Source organism: Vanellus vanellus (assembly GCF_965231255.1).
Source record: "Vanellus vanellus genome assembly, chromosome: 2".
NCBI lineage: Eukaryota > Metazoa > Chordata > Aves > Charadriiformes > Charadriidae > Vanellus > Vanellus vanellus.
The window spans coordinates 132,548,777-132,568,903 of record NC_138906.1 but is presented as its reverse complement, the minus strand read 5'-3'; the positions used below and the strand labels follow the sequence as shown (position 1 = coordinate 132,568,903).

At 40.3% G+C, this 20,127-nt stretch overlaps 1 protein-coding gene across 1 annotated transcript in view; it reads left to right on the top strand.

Moving 5' to 3' along the window:
• The window catches only part of CPA6 (carboxypeptidase A6), a gene marked incomplete at both ends in the record, with an annotated part of 86,357 nt that extends 69,948 nt beyond the window's left edge, over positions 1-16,409 (top strand). Inside the window, 5 exons of the mRNA XM_082479471.1 lie at positions 4,742-4,852; positions 5,103-5,193; positions 9,858-10,060; positions 14,521-14,605; positions 16,222-16,409. Coding sequence (XP_082335597.1) covers positions 4,742-4,852; positions 5,103-5,193; positions 9,858-10,060; positions 14,521-14,605; positions 16,222-16,409 — 678 coding nt within the window. The remainder of the gene's footprint in view (positions 1-4,741; positions 4,853-5,102; positions 5,194-9,857; positions 10,061-14,520; positions 14,606-16,221) is intronic.
• Positions 16,410-20,127: the final 3,718 nt, after the last annotated feature.

Genomic DNA, 20,127 nt, shown 5'->3' with positions numbered 1-20,127 from the left:
CTTGACTTATTTGGGACCTCTGAGTTGTTTTATGTACTGTCTTGCAGAGTGGAACCAAGAAGTTGTGTCTCCTATTTCCACTAAGATCTGTGTAACTCTGTGCAACTTCTTCCCCACAAGGTCCTGCATTTGCTTGGGTGGTCCCAGTTTTGCACAAGCTTCCTGGAATGGCTGTTCACTTCTCTAACATGTCAGTCATGCCATCATACCTCTGCCTCTTCTCTGCTTCAGCATCTTCTCCATTTGCATCCTTAAGTAGGAGCATAAGCAAGCTTTTGGGATCCTGCAGGTCCTTCTTTTCAAACTTTTTCTGGGCTGGCTGCTTAGTGTTGCAGACTTAGTTGCAGCACACTGTCATCTTTCTCAGTTGTTTCTGGGCTCCTCCTGTGGGAAATGGTCCCAAAGAGCAAGGAAGATTTTTACTTGGTGGGGAAAAAAAAAATAAAAATCAGACACCTTCCAAGCTTCAGCCTTGAAAATTTGACCTTTGATTTTAAGACATTTGGGTTTAGATTCTCAGTAATATCTTACCCTGAGTAATGGGCTTACCACTCTGTTCGTGATTTGAGTGCCAAAGCAGGACACTAGCAGTAAAAGAGAAAATCGACATAAAAAGGGGTACTGCTTCTAAGTACAGGGAGAGAGGTAACAACTAACTTGCCAAAGCAATGAAGTGGCAATGAAGGCTTGAATGGCAGATCATGGTGTCACCCTGCTAAAATGTAAGCTATACAAACAAGAGTAAAACATTGTATGTTACCATCAGAAAGGATGTTTTAATGATTTCTTAATTTTGTTGGAAGCAGTTTTATGCGATTTGTGGTAGAATAGCAACAGAGTCAATTCCCTGTGCTAAAATAGTAACTGTTTAATTCAGTGTGATTGCTTAATTCAAAAGAGAAACAGCAAAAGCTGATGGTAACCTTAAATTTAATAATAATTAATTGTGGGACAGCAAATCGTTACTCAGCTCAACTGCAATTTCAGAGTTCCTCTCAACCCTGTCTCCTTGCTTTGTCCTTCTCAGTCAATCCCCTTTATAAAAAGCCACACTGTTTCCTAAATCCATTTCAAACTCTTGCCTTTTATTGCCTTGTCAGTTTACAGTATAGCTCTTTTTTTCACTTCGTCCCCCAAATTAAATTTCCTATGGACCAGATCCTCAGCCAGCCTAAGCTGGCATAGCTCTATCAACAACCCCCGCTCTGCTGATCCAGATGATCGAGCCCCCTCCTATTAATCATTGGTCCTTTCCCCCGTCCCCCAGGCAGATTGCACCGTGTTGGCAGGGTTCCTGTATCATCTGTTCATTCACTAATAACACTATTCAGCATTTATTGGGCCAGGCTGGCTCTCTGCGCATTCAGCAGCAAAGCCGCTATTGATTGCATGATGGGGAAGCAGAATCAAGCCGTATGAAGTCACGTTACTTTGTACTCTGAGAGCTCTGCGCAAACTACAATGCAGTTGATTCACTCTTGCTTGTGCCACAGTGAAGAGAAAATGTTTCAACACTGCCGGGGGGTGGTGGTTTGCATGATCATTGTTCAGGGGATTTGAGAGTCACGTCACAAAAGGCAAGTTGTGGGCTATGCTCCAGCAAGGACACACCTTAGTAACTGTAAGGCACAGTGCCAGAGACCTCCCTGTTACGGGAGGTAAGATTATAGAGTCCCCGGTGCCTGATTACACATATCAAAGAGAATTGCCAGATAAAAACAGCATGAAGGACAAAATATTTTCAGCGGAAAGACTGAATATGATCTCACTTACACCAGGTTACACCATCTACACTCTTGCTTTCCATGAAGAAGCAAGTTGCACCAGGTCCATTACATTTTTAACTAAATGCTACTCGAAAAGGGTAACCAAATTATTAAGATAACCCATATATGCTTCAAAGAACAGAATTGAATGATTAACGGATTTAGCTCTAAATCAACTTTAAGACTTAAAATTTTGAAGAGTATTACTGGGGACTATAATGCTTTCTAAAGCCTTTCATAGGATTTTGTCAATGACAGCCGGCATGTATATTTTAATGTAATAAAACCTATATTTCAAAATAATACAGAGTAGCTTTAAAACATGAAAGGGTGCTTGGCATTTTGCAGTCTGTGTTTTGTTCTGGTTTTTAAATGCTGGTGCTTTTACCTAGCAAGAAAAATATATTCTTCACAGGATTTAAAACACATTGAACATTAAAACGTCTTAATTCAAATATTTTCATTATGTCACTTTTTACAAATTTGGAAAGGTTCTGAAAAATCTGCAAAGCTCATCCATGCAATTTCTAAGGAGTGTATTCCCTTAAATTAATTAATTATCTGTAGTTATTTTAGGAGATGATTTTGAAAGTGTTTTAAAGAGTTTAATATTCTAGCATCACAGTTTAAAATACAGTATATAACAGCACAGTGTAACAAAATGCATATTTACAGATGTAACTGACAGCAAAAGAATGGCATTTGTAAATACAGATACAAGCAAATATGCCAATCTCATTATCACTGATATGTAAATACCCACCACGGAGAAACAACCAAAGCTTAATTTGTTAATACTGTCTAAAAAGAGAAAAGCATGAAAAAGTCAAAGAAGTCGTGCGTGGTGACTTCCTTCCTTCCCAGCCCAATTACTTCTCCCTGAAACAAGCAAGACAAAAATCTTCATTTTCCTTGACTTACATTTTGGAGCACAATTTGGTTCTGCTTCCACTGTAAGGACAGTCTTACAGATTTAATATCCATACTTGTCATATAGGCTCTTAATCCTGTGAAGATTTAAGTGCAGAGCTACCTTAATGCACAGCGTAGCCCTAGTTACTTCAGTATGTGCTTTCTGCATGTGGAACATCAATGAAACAGAGCCCTTGTTTTCACGGTCATTATTTTGGAGTAACCATTCCTTTCTTTTTTGACTAAATTACTTTTTACTACGGCTGCAGTTCCCTGAATACCAATATTTTTATGCAAAAGGATTTGTAGCCCTGATGTGGCTTCCCAATACAAGTACATTGAATTTAAATGCTCTCCTATTCCAGCTAAGAATCTTCAGGGAATTTCTGGCACCTGGACCAGGGGACCTGTGACCTCTGCATTGGCCAGGGACTTTTTCCCGGGCAGCCCACAGCTCCACCGTGCTCCTCAAAAGCCCCACTGTCATCTTCTTCTCCCCCTGCGATAACCCTACCCTCTTTCAGCATCTCGTCCCACCCCGCGGTGCTCCACGCCATGCCGTCCCAGCTGCTGCCTAAGTCTCATTTCGTTCTGCGCTGTGCCCCCTTTTGCCCTCCATTGCTCACCTTCCCCTCCTCTTGCCTGGCTGAAACAGCAGAGGAGCTCAGTGTGGAGTAGCACGGGGTGACTCAGTGGCTTTGCACAGGGATGGCCGCGCTGCTTTGGGTCTGCAAGTGAGGCTGAAGGACCCGCATGTGCAGAGCACTGCTGGGAGGGGAGCAGAGGCTGGGTGAGGAGAATGCAATTCACGACAGAGAGGTGGTTAATGAACAGCTTAGAAAAAGCATTTAGAAGACTCACTAGGCACTCAATAAGGAAAAAAAAATAATGTTAGGACTCCTCCATGAGTAAATTTCAGCCCCAGGCATGTTTAATTGTATGGGTATTTCTTAAGGGTTTTCCACAAAAAGCATCCATCAGCTCCAGTGGCAGCTTCAATAATCCAAACACCTGCATGGTTAGAAGCCCAGGGGTACTGAATGCCTATACTTCACACTGTTTTCTGGCATTTGTCAACTGAAAAGCTTTCAGCTTAGTTTATTTCAGAGCACACCTTTCCCCTTGTCTCTCCAACATGTTACTTCTTGGATCTGGAGGGCCAGAAATACTGCTGTAATCACAGCACCAGGAGAGGAGCCAGCCTCTGGCACCCCTTTGAACCCAGCGGCAGTGTGATACGCTTTCTGCCTGCCAGGTGAAGTACTTGATTCCTCGCCTTACAGATTCAAGACAAACTTTGAAGGCTGTTAGTTTGATGTCCAGCCATGACAAGGGACAGTTTTTGCTACAGCACATGGAGTCCAAGCTTCCTGAAACTGGTAAAGGAGCATCTCTGGTACTAGCAAACAGAACTGCTGAGGAGCCTCTGGTTTGCAGAGTTTTCTAAGATGTAAAATGGAAAAAAAATCTTTCTCTACTTAGACTTCCTCTATTAACCTTTGTGCTTGAGATTCTCCGAAAGTAGAGGGTTTTCTACATTATAAAGGAATAAGCTGCCTGTATGGATGACTGTGCATATAGTAAATCACTTTGAAAACAACAAAAGCTTATGTAATGTGAGCCTTAAACGCTTTAAGACATGCTCTGACCTTACCAAATCATCACCTGGTGGAAACAATAGCACTCCATTGTCTTACAGGAGCCAAATTTGTTTCCTCAACTAAGAATCTATTCCACTGACTTCCAGCTCCTACGTCAAGAAACATTTTGCATGCGTTTGCTGCTCTGTAATGTGAGTTGCATTTTCTTGACTATTGAAAGTAACTGAGAAGCAGCGAGAATGGGGTCTTTTGAGCACCTTTTTCACATGTTCACATGCTGCCTTTAATTACATTTGCAGGAAGATGTCAGCCTTTCAAGTACAGCTCTAAGGATGTCAGTGGTGCCATGAGATCAGGTCTCTGTACTGCCAAAGGCCACGTGACTGTCTTAGCCCATCAGAATACGAAATCGGGGAATTATTTTTATTGTGGAAACTACTTTCTTTGGCTTTTCTGCTTTAGGCTCTTCAGACATACCAAACTGATCCTACCATGAGGAAGATGCTAACTCAGCTGTATTTCTATATCATGCCTGTCTTTAATGTGGATGGATATCATTTTAGCTGGACAAGTGTAAGTAGTATTGGTAGTCTTACTCAAAAAATAGTTCAGAAAGGAACGATCGAATGATTGCTACATCAGTCAAAGGTGACTTTCTGTATAATCTGATCCATCACTTTGTGGCATGCAAAATGGAAGTAAATTACTCCAGTTAAAATATAATACTGAATATCTTTACCAGGGTTGCTTTGTTATGTGTACAAATAGATTTTTGCCAAAATATAGTAATACTGCTATTTAACTATTTTATAACTTATGTTAGGATCGATTTTGGAGAAAAACAAGATCAAAGAACCCAAGGTTTCGGTGTCACGGTGTTGATGCTAATCGCAACTGGAAAGTGAAATGGTGTGGTAAGTCTGGAGATACTTTGGTCCACCAGTTCAGATTACCTGTATTTAATTATCCAACAGAGAAAGTGGGTTAGATCACATCCGTTGTGTTCTCTTTCTCATAGTTAAAGTTGAAGCCGATTTCCCATAAAGCCACAAGCTAGGCCTCAAATCTTCCTGCTAGCTTCTAAAAAAATAAAGTCCTGAACTTTGGAAAGACATATTTCATCACAAGTAAAAAGTTTTCATGGTGATTGGGGCAAAAGTAAAACAAAGCACATATAGCTATTCTGTATTTCTGCAATCATGTAAATAATTTGAAGCACAGGATTGAGCCTGGCCCATCACCTTTCAGAATTTACCTGACTACCGCTTTAGGAAACATTTCAAACTTTGTTTAATTTAATTCATCATTTCTCTGAAATGGCTTTAGCTTTGGAAATGTCAGACTTGCTTTGTTGGCCTCACAGAGAATTGTCTGAGAGTATTTTAAGGCCATGATTATTAGTGATTCCATAAAGAAAGAAGGTGCTTCTGAATGCATGGGGATCCAATTTTAAACTCCCAGCACTTCTGTAAATACTTTCATAAAAATTGACCTCAATTTTGCATAGAGAAAGCAGCAGTAATGAAATACTAGCAGAAGATTTGGAATGGGTCCACTGAAGAAGAAATGGTGTTTTATTAAATCTTACAGCGAGACAGTGCAACTCACACAGCAGTAAGCAGCCATACAAGTTCTGGTGCAGCAGAAATAGCACGTTGTTGTGAAATACGGTGGTACATACCTGTTTTTTTTCCTGCTGACCTGCTCTCCCATCTTGAGCAACTTCCTTCACCTCCCTGTGCGGCTGTTTTCTCCTCCAGCATTCGTCCACCTTCCTTATTTACATTACAAACTTGTAAAGACAGAAATTGTGTTTGCAATAGCGCTCGCGCAACGGCCCTCCCTTCAGCCCGTCCCTCTTCCACTGGAAGTCTCTAGATGTTTCCACAATACTCCGATTACTTGCAGTCGGAGTAAGCACGGTACAGTCTGGCCTGCAGCAAATGGATTCTTTAAGTAGATTTTTGAGAACTGTAAGGATAAAAGTGAGTGTGAATAATCTGCCCGGGGAGATTACAAATGAGGTGAGAGTGAACAGAAGCATACATTCAACACAGTATGGACTTGCAAAATAGGCTTCCAATGTTTTTGATTCTACTCGCAGAAAGGAGAGGACTGACACAGAAGCAGTTACAGAAAGCCTATGTTAGCTGAGAATCCCTCCACTACGCAAGACAGTCCCAGGGCTGCTATCGCTATCTTTAAGGCAATTTTATGCTGCAAAAATAATGTAAAAATGAACCGAAGTCCTGCATCACTGTTACCATCTTTTACTTAAGTGCGTAAGTCACAGCTGCAGGTATTTTGGGGACATAAATTTACTGTTCAGAAGCTAGCCACTGGTGTGGTTTGAATGAATAGTTCTCTTACAAAGTCTTCAGAGCCATGTTATAGGTACCTATCAGCGCAACATCAATACTCACACAGAGCATTTTCTTTCTAGTTCTAATGAACCTTTCTTGGGTTCAAATCACTCTGCTCCTCCCTCTTCTTGCTCCCCAGACACTGTATTAAAGCACACTACTTTACTCAGTCCTGATAATGTTTGCTTAGTTTTCAGCAAAAAACATTTTTTCTAGGCTGAGTGAAACTATAACAAAACACACGTACATTGTGTGTTATAATCCACTACTTGTTGCATTTCTCCCCTGCACTGAACATCAAAGACGGGTCTTCACCCCCAGTTTAAAAAATAAAAATTCATTCAAGGTTGCTTGTCATCCCACTAAGCACGTGCTCTGCTTCCCACACCAGACCCCAAACTCCATCTGATTCTCTATTTTGACATAGAATAAAGAGCTCTTTCATGAACTGGGCTGACTGGTGCTCAGAAGATGCTCACCCGGAGCCCCGTATTCTCATTAATCTGACACTAAATGAAGCAGAGAAGAATCTGGATCATATCACACTTTGAGGCTTGTATAATCATGGTGTGTTTAACATTTAACACTACCTATGCTTCTAAAAACCTTTTAATTCAGTTCAGTCACACTTCCAGTTTGCAGATAAGGCTTGAACTTCACCGTGGGGGTTCCAGGCAGGTGTGTTGTGGCAGAATCTGGTCCCAGCAAAGCCGCTGAACACTAGCGGCAGTGAGCAAGTTGGTAAAGATAACGCAGCATCCCTTCTGCTTCCCTCTTCCCTTCTAGTGGAGGACTTTGTTGTAAGCTTTATGATGTTGCTTCTGTATTCTCTAGAGGCCGAGAAAAGGGCCATATCACTGACTGTGGTAGATTTCGCTTTGCAGAGCCCTGTGCTCAAAATAGTGCACAGAAATTGCACACAGACCCAGGTGAATACTGACAGCAAGATCTCTGGGTAGAAATGCTCCTTGCAATATATATTTATGCACAATGACTAGCACAATTGTTTAACATTCATGAAATAAATAGCAACTTTAAAGCCAATAATGAGGTACTTTTAGAACTAAATTATGTCATAGTGCAAATCCAGCTAAAGGGGTTGCATCTGAAGCCCCCAAGAGAACAGCAGTGGGAATTAATATTTCCAGTGCATCCCAATTTCCAGTGCACCCCATTGCCCACTGAGGACGGTTCCCCATGTTGGCAGAAGAATTGGCTGCAAGGAAGTTTGAGAATCATGCTGCAGCTCATCCATCCTCCCAGTCTGCCTTCTGTACCAAAGCACTGGTTTTATCAGTCTCTGCACACATTTCCTTTGTCCATTTGATGTCATGATGGACGCTGGAGGATACTTCTCCCCCGGTGTGCTACCAGGTACAGAAAGGCAGCATGGTGACATTTTATGCAATTCCATTTTCTTCTCATGACTGTAACTCTGAAATTTCACAGGAGTTAATACGTACTGCATTGTTTTATTTCCTTCTTGTGTTACTTTAAAAGAACTTCCAGTACGAAAATTGCAAATATCCTCACATTATCCAAGGCCACCATGGAAACTCTCTCCTTTTACTACCAGCCAACTTCACTTACGGAAAAACATTAGCTACAGCTGAGATTGCAAATGGCTCGTGACAGTAGGCTGGACAGTTTAGAGATTTTTTTCTTCACTGAAAGTCACTACACTGAGTCATATTTTACCATTGGGTCATTTTACCATTAGCTTGTAGGTTTCTGCTGTTTATTAACAGTGATGTCCATTTCCATGATTCAGTATACAACACTGTTACAGGAGATGAATTATCCATAAAAAAAGCGCAAAAGCTCCAGAGGCTCTGTTAAATATCTCTCCTTTAGCTATATTATCTGACAAGACATCGAGGCAGACTGCTCTTGGGATTTGGATGACTTGGTGGCCATCTGTTCTGCAGGGAGGAGACCATCTGCCCTCTATATAACCCTTCCATATCCACTGCAATCTAAGCATTAATACCTTTTGAAATCCCCACCTGTGGCCATTGAATGGTAGCCTCAATTTTCATATTACAAATGAAGCTGCAGCATGAAATTCTTCCACTAGTTTTGGCATTAAATTGACTACATAACCCTGTTTTAGTTCATATTATTATGCCTTCTCACACACTACTTCTTTCTTATTATTTGAAGATGGGAGTAGTTACTATACAAAGGAAAGCTAATAAAACACTTCTTTTCTAAGTCCCTGATGACACCAGGGAACATCGCAAACGAACTATTATTATTATGCGGGTCAGTGTAAAACATGTGGCATTTTAAAACCACAGTGGATAAAAGAGCAGAGTGGATTTGCATAAATATTGTTCTTTTATGCCCAGGCCCTAAGCTGTAAATGAGACAGTGGCTTAGATCCAGAATTGCTAAATGATAAAGGAGCCATTGCCACATCTCCTCTCCTGAGTTTCATCTTTCAGTACCCCATGGGATACTACATGCAGGCTATACTTCTGCAGCTTACTGCCACCTGAGCAGGTTGACATGGTGAAAGATATCCTCACAACTGAATCCCTGCACCGAACTTAAAGGAAAAATAAGCCCTGTGCAAACTGAGACAATTTCTATTTTAGCTAACTGAGCAATCATCCCATGCGACTTGCCATTTTTTTCCTATAAGGTTGGCGAGAGTGAAAATAGGCAGTAGTCAGGGACTATTTTCATGTTTTAAAGCAGTCTCTAAGATAATGCCTGTTGAGGTTATCTATCTGCCATTGTAACTGTCACTGTAGTAGCTGGTACGTTAAAATGCTCTTAAAGGCTAGATTTGTCTTGGCAGTGACTAGTGAAAGAAGTGTAGCGCTCTGATCTCAAATAGACCTACTGAGACCCTTCAACAGTTCTAATACGGTCATATCATAAAATGCTATCATAAAATGTGCCCCTCATATGGAAAGCCAGGAAAGAAAATACAATGAAGTCAGGATCTCCTTTTCTGATGGGTTAAAAATATGTCTTCTGGGGAGAATTGCATGTAGTTGGCCAATTGGCAACTTGGTGTGTCTACTACATGACTGAGCAGAGTGCTGTACTGAGGTCCCACTGGCTTATGCCCATCAGTCACAAGAAAGCAATTTGTTTATTGCTTTTCACACTTTTGCATGCGGGCCCACACAGGCTGATCCAGAAGCTGATCCTTAGAAATTCTCCGTGATCCCTTACCATCCACTTTCTTTTTCAATCTCTAGATGAAGGTGCTTCATTTCACCCATGCGATGACACCTACTGTGGTCCCTTTCCTGAGTCCGAGCCTGAAGTAAAGGCTGTTGCTCATTTTCTCCGGAAACATCGGAAACAAATAAAAGCCTATTTGTCCTTCCATGCATATGCACAGATGCTGCTGTACCCTTACTCTTACAAATACGCAACTATTCCAAACTTCAGCTGTGTGGTAAGTACATTAAAACTTGGGAGAATATGCTTTCCTATAAAATATATTTTGGTACTTTTTGTTTTGAGAGGAAACTTATTTCTTCAATACTTTGCACATATTTAATATTGAGCAGTATTTATTCTGGTTCCGGTTGCAATTGCATTTCTGGTTATATAATATTCATTCAAAGTGAGTCAGCGGTAATTTGATTAAAATGGTATAGTGCCTTCCATCCATCAGTCCCTTTAAAGTACTTTATAGGATAAATCCCTGGGTTTTAATTATAGTTATTATCGTTTTATTTAATTAACTGTAATGGGAATTGTGTAGTTAAGTCCTTGGGCATCTAGCTGAAATTCTGTCCCTTCATGCTCATAACTTAAACACTAGAAGCACAAAGATAGCACAGACGTAGTGGTTTTACCTCTTTAAGACAAGCAGTTAATTAACATCAGGTGCTTTGGAGTTTTTGCCTATTAGAAGAATAAAATGATAAGATATGGGTTTTGATGCAAACCTATTGATTTACAAATATGTACATTTCACATGTTCCATGCTCATTCAAGTGCGGGACAACTATTCGCTCTGCTCGCAGTTTGAGGTCTGTTCTTAGCCAGCCTCCCGCACATAAAACCCTCCCTTTGGCTTATTCTCGTAGGGAAATGTGGCTCAGGCTTCGCTTTCTGTTCGCTCCTGCTCTCAGACACACATTGCACCAACCAGCTCTTTCTTTCACTCTGAGTCCCTGGTAAAATTACATTGTCCATATATTTCCCATTTTGACCTTACAAGTTGCAGTGACATTTAACGTACTAGTTTAAGCTAGTTTGCTCCAAAAGGGGCTTAACTGCACCTTAGATTTATCCTATGCAGAATAAATGATGTTGTTAGTCCCTGGAGCTTCACTGAATTTTCACTCAGCTGCCCTCTCAGGAGGCTGAGAAGCCAGCAATCCACAAAATGAACTCTCATTGTGGGTTTATTTCTGTTAAGACTCTTAATTTCAGCAGCTACTAAAAATTCTCCTGTCTGATGTCATTCTTGGGAAACAGAGCAAATTAGAAGTTAACTAAGCAGCCAGAGTAGCTAAAAATATGAGACTTGTGGGGACTGGCCACCCAACGTTGCATGGACTGTGAATAAGTCCGTGAGCCTTCTTTTTATTCTACCTTCTCCGCCCTCTTTTGGTGTGTGGCAAAGGGAAAGAGATCCCCGAGTGAATTGGTGACTGTTACTTACCAAAAAACATAGACCGGGAATTTAAAACTACAGGATCTCATTCCTTTGAAGACCAGCAGGTGCAAGCACATTTATTTTTAAGAACAGACAAGACAGCAGAAGTTAAAGACATAGTGTTAGGAAGAATGAGCATCAGCTCTGCAAGAAGATGACTGTTGGTTATCTTGATGAAAATACCCAGAGCAACATAAGGCAATAGCAGGAAATTCATTGTAAGGAAAAGGAGTCTCTGAGAGTTTTCACACATACCAGTAAATCTTCAGTATATGTTGTTCTTGTTGCTCAAGGGCTATTTCCACTCTAAGACAGGGAGTAACTGCCCCTCAGCACACACACTCTACCTTTCCATCCACAGCTTTTAGACCAAAGAAACCCATTTTTTGATGTGTAGTAGGTGTTCCCCAGGTTTGTGAGACCTTGGATCAGGCTTCTTATCAGAGGGAACGGGGCACAGACCTAAAGGGACAAAGACAGACACTGTTTTAGACAACAGCCCTGAACAAATGGAGGCCAAATACCAGTTCTAAATATTTTGCCAGTATTTGGACTCCATATTTCTTTTCATTGCAGTGGGTCAAAAAGAACAGGGAGGTCAGAATAAGAAACTGAAGTAATTTCCTGTTATTTAGAAAGCTCGTTATGGGGATCATAGTGAAAATGAATGGAATACTGTTGCTTATTTATTTGTGTTTTTTAATACTTGTCTACAGCCAAAGGCTCCATCCCCTGGTGGCTCCAAAATGAATGGTCTTTAATATTTGAAGTGTCTAAAATGGTGACTTTGGCTGAGGTTTCAGATTCTCCAGTTCTCTGGGAGAAATACAGTGAGCTGGAAAGCAGCAGATCTCTATTTCCTGCTGCTGATGGAACAAGCTTTGTTGGTCTATACACACTGTGTAGAGTGGACAACTGTAGGACTTCACGTGCATAGTGGATAAATAACATTTGGTGCTAACAGGGAAGCACAATTAATCCTGAGCAGAAGAAAGGATGTTTCTGTCTGGGTCGTATCATTCTAGTGAGCTGTCAGTTACCATTTCGATTAAAGTGTTCAATTATTCAGAGTTGCTTTGAAACTGGAGAGCTGTGTACTGATCACAACATGCATATTCTGTTCTAATTTAGGCACAACTCTCTTATTAACACTCTCCTGAAATCTGCTCTTTTAAGATACTTAAAATGAAAGTGCACTTTTAGATTGAAAAAAAAAAAAACAAACAGCAGAAACATACATCCACCTCAAGAGTTTTAAATTTCACCCACTTTTCACCCCTTTTGTAACTCTACAGCCGTTTGCCAGAGTGTTTGCAGTGAACTTGTATAGCACAACTGAGTTTGTGTATGTATCTGTAAAAATCTGGTACTTTTATGTGAAGCTTTCTCCTTGAGGATGTTCAAAGACTGGTTGCCCAGATTTATTCAGGATCTGACCTGCATGGTATGATGCAGTTGAGAACTGTCCCCTTCTTTGGGCACATAACTCCAACAGTGGGAGCAAGCAGCACCCCTCAAGGCTAAGAGCATCGAGCTTACAGTGCCCAGAGATGTCTGCCTACGTGGTGGACGTGGACTTGGGTCACTCCTGGGCTGGCCTTTAGGCTGTTGCTGCCTCTGCACAGAACCCAGTACTGTTGTGCTGTTTTTAAATGGGGATTGCCAAATTATTTCTTCAGAAAGATTTCAACAGGGCTTGCTTCTGTTGTCTCATTGCTGTACAATGAGTAACTCATGCACAGGGAGTCTTCTTTGTGGCTATGTTCTCCTTTCCATGGCGCATTTACCAGGGTATTGCTGTCCACCTACCTCAGCCCCCTTAGCTGAGCCCGCTCCCATGGCATCAGGCCTGTTGTCAGGCTGTCCCAGCTCCACACCACGGCCCCAGCATGGTAAGTGCTGGGCACAGCTGCTTGCCAAATATCTGTTGAGCAACTGAGCCTGGTAACTGGGGCTTCAGCACAGGCACCAGACATCAGCCCTGGGCTGCAGCCAGAGCTCCCCACTCCCCAGAGCCCTATGAGGCCCCACTGCCACCCTCGTGGCCTCGCACTGCCACCTCACCACCCTCACGGGGTCTGACATCTCCAACCTCATCACGGGTCTTGTGTGTCATGACTCACAGAAGTTGAGGTATCTATAAGAAGAGGGAGAGTCCCAAGCGACAGCACTTCCCTCTTCCTCAGACCTCCTCCCACCTCTTTGGTGTCAGGGTGAGTCAGAGGTTGCCTGTCTGCACTGGCTGGCAACCACATCCCACCCCTGCAGAAGTTCCTGGCAGCACTGACTTCAGCAGTCCCTGCCTCCACGTACTCTCTTGTGGAGGTGGCAAGAGGAAGAGAAGGGGCAAGCTGAAAACAGCAGAGTCTCCACCAGAGAAACAAACAAACAAAAATTTAGTTGTGCCGAATGGATTTTTATAATGGAGTAAAAAAGTGCTCTTCTATTTGCTAGGAGCAGTTCTCAGTGTAAAATAAACTCGCCAAAGCCCTACTTGCTGGCCAGTAAGTGAAAATGAACTTTTCTTATGGCGTGGCCATAAGATGAAAAATGGTATCATGAAAGATGATAAAATGAACTTTTCTGTGTGGCCAGCAGAAGTAGGGAGATGATTGTGTCCCTGTACTCAGCACTGGTGAGGCCACACCTCGAGTATTGTGTCCAGTTTGGGGCACCTCAATACAAGAGAGATATCGAGGTGCTGGAGCGAGTGCAGAGGAGGCCAACGAAGCTGGTGAAGGGCCTCCAAACAAATCATATGAAGAGCAGTTGAAGGAGCTGGGACTGTTTAGTTGGAGGAGGAGGAGGCTGAGAGGAGACCTCATCACTCTTTACAATTATTTGAAAGGACACTGTAAGAGAGGTTGGTCTCTTCTCACAGGTAATTAATGACAGAACAAGAGGGAATGGCTTCAAGCTCCAACACGGTAGATTTAGACTGAACATTAGGAAAGAATTTTTGTGTCACTAAATATTACAAATACTTAATGGCTCATCATTCACAGTGCAGTGAGCTTCTTTATGCCATGAAAATACCGAATCAAGTTTTTCAGGGAATTAGGGAATTGCTCTCAATAAAAATAAATAATGCATTTATCCTTTAAAATAATTTTAAATTAGCTGCTATGGGCTCACGAAACACAGCATCATGCAGGAAGTCAATGACACATAGCTCAGGTTCCAATCCCATTACAGTATTTAATTCAAAGTCTAATTTATGTATTTGTTTTTCTCCCCCCCCACAGGAATTAGCAGCCTATGATGCTGTTAACGCTCTTCAGTCAGCCTATGGTATAAGATACAGATATGGTCCTGCATCTAGCACATTGTGTAAGTTTTCTGGCACAGTTTGTGACTTTGACCTACCTATAGTAAGAAGGAGATTACCCTTATTACAACAAAGAAAGCAAACACTGTTTAAAGTGAACTTTGTTCCAGTTGTGGATGGTGAGGAAGGTGGAGGATGAAGTTTTGTAACTGATTCAGTTAGTTGATTACAGTAAGATTAACTCAATTAATGCAATGAGAGACTAAAATGCAACAGATTTGAGAAGCAAAATCCAGCAAATAACATTTTAAACCAGATATTTTAAAAAAGAAAGATAAAACAAGATCTTAAAATGCCTATCTTTATCAGAGATAAAGTGCTTGTAAAAGCACTACTAAGTTGTAGAATATTTGTGAGGAAATAATTCAAAGTAGGTTTCATTTTTCACCATTACTTTGCCTCTCTTTCTGTGCAATTGTGATAGAGACAGCTATTCATACAGCTCATTCTAAAATTTAGGACGATGTCTTTAAAAGTTAGATTTCAAATGTCACTGTGTATAGATGATGATAAATAATAGCAAAGGTATCTTTATTTGGACGTCTTCCATTTTTCACAGAGCAATTTCAAATGCATTTTTCCCTATAACAAAATATCTTTAAAATATGCCTTTTAAATATGTAATGACATTTGTCAGGCAAGATCTCCGTATAGACAGGTAAGAGAAAAAGAAGTTCAATAGGTTTCAATGAGACACTTTTTTCTTTACTGAAACTATGAGGCCTGAATGCTCTCAGAAATGATAACAGACATTGAAAAAGTGAGAAGCTTAAGTAAATAGCAAGATTTTTCACAGGTAACCTCCTGCATCTCCTCTGCTGTTGCTGTGTTTTGGCTAAAGCTCCACTTTATTGTGGGCCCTCCATCTCACAGCACAGTCGTCATCTTGTGCTCATTACAGTGCAGTCAGTTGGTATGTCAAAGGAAGAGCAGTGTGAATTAATGCCAGAATTGCACAGAAGACAGCAGGCCACACGAGAGATGGATCTTTATATAAATATAAGTGTCTTGGGTAATCAACATATGGAGATAACGAAAGTATAAGAAGCACACTTCCTCAGGAAGGTTTGTTAATATTAGACACCACCTATGCAAATGCTCTCATGCTGTAAAGAAACGGTGAGAAAACAAGACAGAAATGAAGAGAAAAGGATTTTAAAAGCACTTTGAAAAGGAGAATGTAGATTACTTTATCAACTTTCTCCCTTCTCCCTGCAAAGGAATTGCCTAAAAAACCCAAGTTAAACCTAGGAACACACAGAGCTCCAGTCCAGCTGGGAGATCTTTGTGGAAGCAAAGCTTTAGACTCCACTCGCCTGGGGACAAGAACATTTTGAGGCTTTACACTAAACATTTTCTTTTATTAAAGTTTTGCTTTACACAAAAAAAGAAAGTCAGTTATTAACTTTTTCCCTGTGAAAATTAAGGATCTAATTCCATATTGTGCTGAACACCTTTCACCAGGTGCTGGGCCCCCATGCCCTTCTCCAGCCAACACCTGAAGTTGCAAGTATATTCACCAAGTCCTGGAGACAAAATGCCACAAGAATCCTCTTGTGCTTTCAACATGACCTGCATTCAACATATTTTAAAATTTTCTCCAAATTCCCTCTTTCAGATGTGAGTTCTGGTAGCTCTATGGACTGGGCCTACAAAAATGGCATCCCCTACGCGTTTGCGTTTGAGCTGCGTGACACCGGCCATTTTGGATTTTTACTTCCTGAGACGCTGATCAAACCAACCTGCACAGAGACCATGCTTGCAGTTAAAAATATAACTCTTCATCTGCTGAAGAAATGTCATTGAGAGCTATTTCTAGGAGCTGGAAGTGAGCGCTTTACTCCCAGTGCTGATGCCTTTCAGTGTGTTCGGTTGCCATTCTAAGCTTGGCCGCTTCAAAATTATAGAAGCCAATGGGAAATATGGTATTGTTTCTACAAGATTTGCTTGGTGGGAAATAAAAAAAATCATTTAATATCTGCTCTACAAAGGTCCATAAAGTTGATACACTAACTTAGTTACCAGTTGGGCGTAAAGTAGTCTGTTCTTTTTGCAGTAAAGCTTTGATTCTGCAACTTCAGTGGAGCAGGTCCAGGTCCACATACAGGTGCCTGAAATAAAACTCTGTTTCCAGACAGTCTCTGGCCTTACTCCTTTCCCTAATGGGAAGACTTCCCTTAGTGGGGTCTCTTCAAGGGATAAATTTTACTTTCACGGATATGTACTCTCTGGCCCAACACAGGCCCCTGTCTATAGCAGTAAATGGCGTATATCGCAGCTGGCCACACTGCAAGCGGCAATGTGGCTTCCTTCTGCATGTATACATACATATGTATATGCACTTTTGTGATTTTTTTTTTCATGTAATGCAAGAATTTGACCCAAGGTTTCCTTTAACTATTCAGAGAAACCTGTTTTCAAATTTATATATTGGGGGTACTCAAAATCAACATATTGCCTTTGAAAAATGTAACTTTCCTAGAGCTGTGTAAGAATAATAATGAAATATTCTTGAGATATACAATACTCTGCTTTATGGAGAGACCATAGCTGACAAAGCAACTTGCCATGACTTGGAACTTGGAAACAGGCAGTCGACTGGTGCATCTGGCTTCTGCTGTAGTCAGTGACTGCCCATTTCCACCAGCTGAGGATCTAGCCTTAAACTGTAATTAACTGATGTTAACTGACATTTCGGTATCCTTGCAATGAGTTCTGTAGCTCTATGGCTGTGTGGCTGTTCTTCTTGGAAGTCATACTTTTTGCATGTTTTAAAGGAATTAATAATAGATTCTTAAGTGAGCCGGAGGTGAAAGCAGAAGCTTTACATAGCTGAAATACAGTGAATGAGCACCATGTTTGAAAGAATAATAATGAAAGCACAGAGTACATAACAACTTGTTGAGAGTTTTTTGGTACTTTTAAAATAGTATTTTTTTGATCTTATTGTATCTACAAAAGCATATATTTTACTTTATTAATTTTGAGTTTAATCTTATGCCATAACATGTTAAATAAAACATATTTGTTAATAAACTCATCAAAGGCTTTTGAAGTATTCTTCATATTTCATTTAATTGTTAAAGCTTTAGTTCAAGAATGTGACAGTTCCACCTATCTGTAAAACATTACCGACACCAAGGATGCAATATTTTAAAAAACCCACATCCTCTCTAAATAAGTTCTTGAACTTAGCAAATGGGCAATCTTTATGAGACTACGGAACCCTGTATTTAATGAAGAATACCATTGTTTTCAGGACTGCAAGAGGCAACCAGTGAGCAAAGATTACATAATTGCATTCTATTTGTTTAATACTTTGTTAATAAGAAGTATTTATTTTAAACAAGCTTTCTGAAAGCTTGTGCAGATTTGATTAGCTCAGACTTGTTTGAGTAATGCAAGTTTCTATTCTGGCTTAATAAAAATCTAGGGAACAGAAACTCTCAAAATACCTATCCACTAGTCATTTCCAATTGCTTATGACCATAATCATTAAATATTTTGAAGACAGCAATAAATGTCCTTTGCTACACAGAGATTCTTGACCAGCGGTCTCAATAGTGGTGTAAATTAAATATGAGCATCAATTGTTGTGAGTTACTCTGGATTTAGATGACAAGACTGAACTACTACAAAGACATGACAGACTAAAGTGAAGGACAAGAAGGCATGCGTGATGCCTAATCAGCATAAGGCAAACTTACCCCTGGATTGCTACGGTATAAACCTTTCCAAGTACGGGCCAGGAGAAACCAGATTCAGACGTGATGGTTTGATTCCTGCTTGTGGTCCAACAGTTTGTCATATGAAACACTTCAGCTTTATTTTCATACCATCACATCTCCCCTGGTACTGAAAAGTACTTGAACTCTTGGAGCAAGAAAGGGGAAAAAAAACACACCAAACCCGTGTTCTATTTACTGAAAGGACCTAACGTTGTAGATCTAGTTCACCTTCTTGGATAGGAATAATTGCAAGTATTCTCACATTTATCTAAAAATTCAGAAGTACTTGATATCAGAAAACAGTCCATGAATATACATCCTGGCATCTGGATGCACTCTGCATGAATACTATGTATTATGTGCAACTGAAAACTCTGAGCTGAGATTTGAAGACCTGTGCAGGGTAATGCAGTGCCCCAGAGCTGAATACAGGTGTAAACAGCCTCTGAGTCCTTTAATTTCAGGGTCACTAAAGCTGATCAGAAAGACAGTCACTAGAAAAGAACAAACCCTGTTTCCTGAATTAAGAATTTGTAAGACAATTTATCAGCAAGAGTGATTATAAGTAGAGTAGTTTACCCCAAGGAAAGAACTCCTGGAAATCAGCTATTTGGATATGGAACGACAGTCTTTGTGACTTACAAATGTTACTTCTCTGAACAGCTCTTTTTTATCTCCATAATTGCTTATTTCTCTTCCCTTTGTACTTCTCTTCAGCAGTCTTTATTGCCTGCAGGACAACAGAATCAATAACTGGTTTTGAGAAAAGTGAATTTATTTTATGATGGTAGGTACAGTTTATCATTCAACACAATAAAAAGTATGTGAACAGCAAAACACCGGTTATTAACCCAGCAGTCAAAATCCCATATATAATGATTATGTGAAATCCAGGAGTTGCACTTCCATTGATTATTGATAGAATAATTATAACTGCTTCTGTAACTTGGAAAAAGTGCTCAGACAAGGTTTTGTGAACATCTGTCCTTCTTTTTGATAGCTTTTATTTTTTATGAACAAAAGCCTGAGATTAATACACATGAAAGAAACAGGCTTATGCCTCTGCAATTCACCCTTCCCAATGACAAAAAAATTGTCCCAAATGAGAAGACTCCAAATGGCCTAATAAATTGATAAAAAATTAAAATAAAAAAATGGCCTAATAAATTGATAAAAAATTGAAAAGGGTATTGAGTTTGGTTGCAAAACTTGAAGAAAGAATACAGCTGATGGGTGAAGAACCCCATGTCTTTTTCAGAAGTTGCTTCAAAAAGTGTATTTGGTCACACATGTAACATGTAAAGCCTATGGAAAACTGCAATTCTTTTTTCGAAATTTCTGAAATGTGAATAGAAAGAGTCCAAATGACCTTGAATACCACCATGCATTTACTTCGAAACATCCAGTGCCAGTCCTCTTCTCTATAACCAACTGCAGCGTGCAGATTGCGCTGCCCACTCGAGGGCTCCATAAAATAACAGTTTATTGAAAAGACTGCATCTAATTCTTAAGGTTAAGAAGAAAGCATCATATTTCGTACCAAAACCAGGTTACTATTTAACTATTCTAGTTTATTCATGTTAAACAATCCCTTCCCTTTTTATGTTTACATTCAATTTAATGGTACCACTCAAAGAATAAGATATTCATTAGCATGGGTAGAGCCACATTTACTTAGGTGATTAAAAGCCAGATGTTACAATTTTCATGCAGTTCTTGACTGATGGTAAAACACCAGAATCATCTGTCAGATATGTAGAGATACAACTCCCTCTTTGCTGTAGAAAACAGCAAAC